The 6,737-nt window shown below is 48.3% G+C and overlaps 1 protein-coding gene across 1 annotated transcript; it reads left to right on the forward strand.

The window, feature by feature from the left end:
• The first annotated feature begins 655 nt into the window (after positions 1–655).
• Positions 656–2,747, forward strand: LOC114054370 (factor VIII intron 22 protein-like). Its single transcript, XM_027877563.1, has one exon. The coding sequence runs from the start codon at positions 656–658 to the stop codon at positions 1,844–1,846; it is 1,191 nt and encodes a 396-aa protein (XP_027733364.1). The 3' UTR covers positions 1,847–2,747.
• The last annotated feature ends 3,990 nt before the right edge of the window (positions 2,748–6,737 follow it).

A 6,737-nucleotide genomic window follows, 5' to 3' on the forward strand; every position in this document is an offset into this window, starting at 1 on the left:
TGTTCCCAAAGCATGACACATACAAAGTTGTAAAGTGCTATAGCAGAAATATGATAGACATTAGGTGATGACATCTATTTTTCTCCCCCTAAAACCCTGGTTGGGGTCAAGATTTCTACTCCCTGTTCCAGATAGATGTTCCAGATTAGAATGCCCAATTTGCGCGCACGCGCGATCTCCAGTCTTCAGCAAAACTTCCGTGGACAAAGGAGCGCCTCAAGTCAGTCTGCTCAAAGGATCTCCGCCCTGTCCACCGCCCAGTTCCATCCCAAAATGTTTCCTATTTAAAACGCCCACCGACTCGGGATGGCACTCGCCCCCTCCGTGCCCCTGAGGGAGCCCCCCCCGGCCTTTTTCTCCCTTCCCCCTCTGCTCCGCCTTTCCTCCTCCTGCTCCTCCTTTTCCCAGACTCCCTCCTCTTCCGGCCCGCCCGCTCTCTCCCTCCTCCTCCGGTCCCACCCACTCACTCTCTCTCCCTCCTTCCCTTCTCTTTAGGCCCGCCCCCGCCCACTCACTGTCTTCCTTCTCCTCAGGCCTCTTTCTCTCCCTCGGCCCCTCCCCTTCACGCGCCGGGAGGGAGAAGCGCCTGCGCAGACCCGAGGAGCGCCGAGGCCCAACGCCCCTCCAATGGACGCGATTGGTCTCCGGGGCCGGGATGACGCCAGCTCGGCGCCGGCCAATGAGAGCGAGCTTCGCGCTGCGGGAGCGCGTCCGGGCGGCGGCGACGCGCTCAAGGGGCCAGGGAGCTATGGCGGTTGCAGGGGTGGGCTCCCTCAGCAGCGTGGTGGGCGGCAGCGGCGGGGCCGGTGGCTCGGGCGCCGGGCACGACGCGGGGGACTTCTTGGCCCGCTACAGGCTGGTGTCCAACAAGCTGCGGAAGCGCTTCCTGCGCAAGCCCAACGTGTCGGAGGCCGGCGAGCAGTTTGGGCAGCTGGGCAAGGAGCTGCGGGCCCAGGACTGCCTGCCGTACGCCGCCTGGTGCCAGCTGGCCGTGGCACGCTGCCACCAGACGCTCTTCCACGGGCCCGGCGAGGCGCTGGCCCTCACCGAAGCGGCCCGCCTCTTCCTGCGGCAGGAGCGCGAGGCCCGCCTGCGCCTGGCCTGCGCCGCCGCCTACGGCGAACCCCTGCAGGCGGCCGCCAGCTGCTTCGCCTTCGCCGTGCGCCTGCACCTGGAGCTGGGCCAGCCGGCCGCGGCCGCCAGCCTGTGCCTGGAACTGGCCGGCGCCCTGCGCGCCCTGCAGCAGCCGGGCCCGGCCGCCGTGCACTTCGAGCGCGCGGCCGAGCTGCAGTTGCCGCTGCTGCCGCTGGAGGCGCTGCTGGCGCTCGGCGACGCCGCCTCCTGCAAGCTGCTGACGCGGGACTACGACGGCGCCTTGGAGCTCTTCACTCGAATGCAGCTGCTAGCTCGGGAGCGAGCGGCTGGGGGCGGCGGCGGGGCTGGGCCCGTTGGGGCTGGGGGCGGCGGGGGCGCCCCCGCGGCCAGGTCTGGCGGGCCCGGCCAACCGGGCGCCTTTCTGGACGTGCTGGTCCAGTGTGAGGTGTCCCGAGTGCTGCTGCTGTTGCTGCTGCAACCCCCGCCACCCAAGCTGCTGCCCGAGCACGCCCAGACCTTGGAGAAGTACTGCTGGGAGGCCTTCGACGGCCACTGCCAGGACAGCAGCTGCCCGCTGCCCGAGGAGCTCTTCCTGCTGCTGCAGTCCTTGGTCATGGCCGCCCACGAGAAGGACCTGGACGCCATGAAAGTGTTGCAGGGGGAGCTCTGGCCACTGCTCAGTGCTGATCAGAACCACCTGCTGCACCTGATCCTTCAGGAAATGATCGCCCCCTCGGGGCAGGGCATTTGATGGCTACCCCTGTCTGCCAGCCCCGTCTCTCAGGCTCGGTGGGCGCTGTGCCCTCAGTGGCTCAAGGAGAACTAACTTGTCGCAGCCACCGGTCAGCATCGAGAAGACCAAAGGAGATCTCTCTGAACGCCTCTCCCCTTCCATGTTAGTTAGCTCTACTTTGCATCCAGTCAGGAAATGAGAAAGAGCAATGGGTGAGCCACTCTGTCCATCACATTGAATCCTTCAAACCTTTGGAGCCAGTTTCAGTGCCATCCTTGTAGATCTGGTGAGAACAGAGTGGGAACTTCACCTCTTGGACCCTGCAGTGCTTTCCATTTCCCATTCACTCCTCTCCTCTGAGCTCAGATGTTTCACCTCCTAATAAGGAATTAAATCGTTATTTGACTACCAAATGTTTGACTCCCTGGCTAGGCCTAAGTAAGGAAATCACCTCTTTTGACTTTGCTTAATCGGATTTTCATTCTTTGTAATCATCAGCTGGAATCAAGTAAAAAGGCTTAGCCAGTTCTTTTGCTGGTCACTTGTCACCCCAATCTTGATGTTTTCACTTGTTACTTTGGGTTCTTACTGATTACCTGATAGTGCTTTTTTCAAATGTTACCTTTTTCTCTGGGTACCACCTCTGTGAAATGGGAATAAAAAATAATACCCTTATCTGAATATTGTCTGTGGAGGTCCCCCTTAGGATTTGTTTGTCTAATGCACCCTATCCCTCATAGGCTCTATTTGTAGTAGCTTATTAGTTTCTAACCCATATCAATGTGCAAACCAAATCTTAGTATTTATAGTAGGGTACCTTTCTGAAGTTAACTTATTACATTTAACCCACATCTGTGAAGTTGTAGTATTTATGTATCTGCAAGATAGTATGCATTAAAGGTGACTTTTAAAAATGAAACACAATCCAGTAATTGTGTATGACAGTGTGGAACAGTGGGAAGAGTGTTGGGTTTGGAGTCCGAGGACTTGGCGCCTGGCTGTACCTGTGTGACATTGGGCAACTCCCTTCCCTTCTCTGGGCCCCAGTTTGCCTTCTGTAGGACAAGGAGACCAAGGTCCCTTCTTGCTGGAAACTTAGGATCCTATATAATCTTTATGGTTGGGACCAAATACTGACTAGAACAGAAGTTATACTGAAAATGACTTTTCTCTCAAATATTCAGCTTTACAAATTTACCTTTTCCATTGATCCTGTGCATTCTTTATGACCAGTGCACGCTGGTGTAGTAGAAGGAGTGCTCCTTTGAAAGAAAGACCCCTGAGTTCAAATCCTGCCTCTCCACATTTAATAATTTTCTGAACTTGTGCAAGTTATACAACCTTCCCTGAGGCTGGCCCAGTCTAGAAAAGTGGGAATCCTAATCCTTGCCCCCTAGCATTGTTGTGAGAATCAAAGCATGGACTGCATGAAAAGCACTTTGTAAACTAGAATGCCATGTTTAAAAGATGAGCCTGAGAGAGATGATTGGATGTCTGCTTTTGACCTTGACAACATCAGCCAAGCCTTGTTTAAAAATGGTTTACTTTGGGGCAGCTAGGTGGTACAGTGGATAGAGCACTGGCCCTGGATTCGGGAGGACCTAAGTTCAAATCCAGCCTTGGACACATAACACTTATTAGCTGTGTGACCCTGGGCAAGTCACTTAACCCCATTGCCTAGCCCCCCCCCCCCCAAATATGGTTTACTGCAGTTTTATGAAGAACTGGAAGTATTGGTGGGGAGGACAGACTCCATGAAAACTTCATGCTAAGGGCTGCTAGTATCTGAAAATCATTTCCACAGTACCCAGGCAATTTTAACAATAGTGCAACACAAGGGAGAGGGGGAATCTGATTTTGGTTTTTGTGTTTTTTGGTTTTTTTGCATAACTTTCCCTGTAATATTTTAACCATAAACTTTGGGAGACAGGGTTTTTTTTGAGAGTTGTACTCTTCTAAGGAACAGTGTCAGTTATAAATAGCCAATTATAATTTAAATATGAGCTTTATTTTTTTTTAAACAATTTCCTCATGCTTAGAGCCAAAACTTCCTGTATTAATGATCGGGTTCCTGATGAGGTAAATTATTTTTTCTTTGATGGAATGTATTGATAGCTACAATAATAATAATTCTGTCAAATATTGGGGAATGGAGAGGTTATTTGGTGACATAAGGAAGTATTCGATGCTTGTGTGGGACTGTGGGTAGAAATTGAAGGCTCAACAAGTCAGGTGGCTACTTCTGATTGGCTGAAATTTATTGCGGATTTTTAAAACCTAAAGACCTGAAGGCAATAAGATATAATAGAAAAAAGCTTTGGATGTGGAGCCAGAAGACCTAGTTCCACATTTTCCTGACCATACTTAATATTCATATGACTGATCAAGTCCCTTGCCCTGACTCCAGTAGCCCCATTTGTAAAAGGAAAGGCTTGACCTTTGAGGTATACTAGGGCCCCAGGACATGATCTGCAATGATGGTTGAAATCAACTGCACAAATGTAAAATGAGGGGGGCTTGGCTGGACAGCAGTTCACATGAAAACAATTTGAGGATTTTCATGGACTACAAATAGCCATCGGCAGTGTTATATGGCAGCAAAAAAAAAAAAAAGGAAGAGGGGAGCGGGGGAAAAAAATCTTTGGCTGCATTAATGGAGAAATAGTGTCCCAGATAAGGGAGGTGAGAATCCTATTGTGCTCTGCCCTGCTTGGCCACATAGGCAGTATGTTCAGTTCTGCGTACTGCATTGAAGGATATTGTCCAGAGGATGACCATGGAAATGGGAAACCAGGACATAAAAAGAAACATCTAGCTTGGAGGAAAAAGGGAGGGGGGGGGCGGGGCGGGGCAGCAGCAGCGCTGCAGCTAGGTGGCCCAGTGGATAGAGCACTGGCCCTGAAGTCAGGAAGACCTAAGTTCAAATCCGACCTCAGACACATAACACTCACTAGCTGTGTGACCCTAGGCAAGTTACTTAACTCCATTGCCTAGCCAAAAAAAAAAACCCCAAAAAAAGAGACATGGGGGTCAGGGGGAGGCATGATAGCTGTCATCAAATAATTTGAAGTGTCTTCATGAGGAAGGATTAGACTAGCAGATGGTGGAGTTTTCCTTAATATTGGAGGCCAAATGATCTCCAGTATCCCTGAGGGAATTCTTAGCTGTGGATTGTTTTCTGAGGTCCCTTCCAACTCTGTGTTTGTGAGTCTTTTGAATTAACATTACCTGAGCTAGTCTAGTCTCCAAAAAAGTATTAATTTCTTCTAAAACATCCCCTCACAAGTGGTTAGCCACTCTCTCCTTGAAGACCTTCATTAATGAATTCACCATCTGGGTGCATATAGTTCTGCCATCTGGTTTTGATCAAAGTACAGCTGATCCTTCTCCATAAGAGCCTTTCAGATATAAAGATGACCATTATGTCCCTTATAATTCTATTCTAGGCTAAATACCTTCAGCTGATCCTTATGTCAGGCTTTTGAGGTCCTCTCATTATCCTGGTTACCTTTCTTGGAAGACATCCACTCAAACTTCGGGTTGCTGGCCAGGGGTTGTGATAAGGGAACTGAATGGGGTAGAGTGGTAATTGTTAATTCCACTTTCCTTCTTTCTCTTGCTGCAAGTAGTGGCTTCAATTTAATTCTTTGGCTGCTATGTTAAGGGCCAAGGGCATTTAGGTTAGAGAAACCTAAGCTCTGGTAAATTTGTATTAATTTCCCTACTGTATATGTCTTGATGCAAAAAGGAAAAAGGTATTCATTTTACACAACTGCTACTACATGATCCCATCAGCATCTAACAACATTTTACATACACGGTACTCAGAAACTCATAATATTTAGGAACCAGAAGTAAGTTCCTCAAGGATATTTTTTTTCCCAGCTCAGACAATTCAGTAAGGTAAAAATAAATAGATTTTTCCAGACTTAAATCCTGAAGTTTGGGGGAGAAGAGGGCAGTGATGAAATATAACTGTCAAAGCATTTGAATGGCTGTCCCCATGAAAAGAATGAACTTTGTATAGTTTTAAAAAGCCAAACTAGACCCCAGTAGGTGGAAACAAACATAAAGTTTAAGTGCTTACTCTGTACAGAGCACTATGCTAGTCACTGGAAGATATACTAAGTTTTAGATAAGACAGCCACTACCCTTGAGTCTTGTGGGGAGCAATTGGAGGCCAATTTCATTTCAACATCAGGAAGAAATTCATCAGAACTGCCCACAGGTAGACCAAACAGGGAGTGAATTCCCTTGAGCCTTAAAGCAAATGCTGTGGAGTAAAAGTAGCTCACATTCGTCCATTTAACATCTTAAAAACAAGCCTGTGGAGTAGATGTGGGTTACCTCCATTTTATACCTAGTTAAGTAGCAGAGCCCTGGACCTGAACACAGGTTTTCTGATATCACCTGATATGCTAGATTACAAGCTTGAAAGACAAGAATACTTTCAAATGGTTTTGTATATACTAGGTGTCTGAATACTTGTTAAAAATAGAACCAAAGCTTTGGTTTAATTAGTGGTAGTGGCCAAATTCAAAGGTCTTCAGTCAGTAAGCCTTGATTCTGAACCCACAATCAGTCTTTTCACCTCAGCTGCCAGTCCTAAGCTTTGCCTTCCAATATGAAATTGTAGTCATCAATTCAAGCACTGGGTTTTTTTCCCTCCTTTTTAATTTCATTTTTGAGGCTAGACCTTAATATGGGCCTATAACACGATTTCATTACAAAATAATATCAGTTAAGCCATGTGTTTTCTGAGGACCATTCTGTCTATTTTTGTATTTTAAAAAATAAACTTAAGAAAAAAGAAACTTTTATTGATATCTGTGGTTTTTATATGACCTGTACTTCTACTGTATTTCTCCCCCACCTCCTTGCAGAAAGCCAGCCTTTGTGATAAAATAGA

Source organism: Vombatus ursinus, unplaced genomic scaffold (genome assembly GCF_900497805.2).
Source record: "Vombatus ursinus unplaced genomic scaffold, bare-nosed wombat genome assembly UNPS02004276.1, whole genome shotgun sequence".
Taxonomy (NCBI): Eukaryota; Metazoa; Chordata; class Mammalia; order Diprotodontia; family Vombatidae; genus Vombatus; species Vombatus ursinus.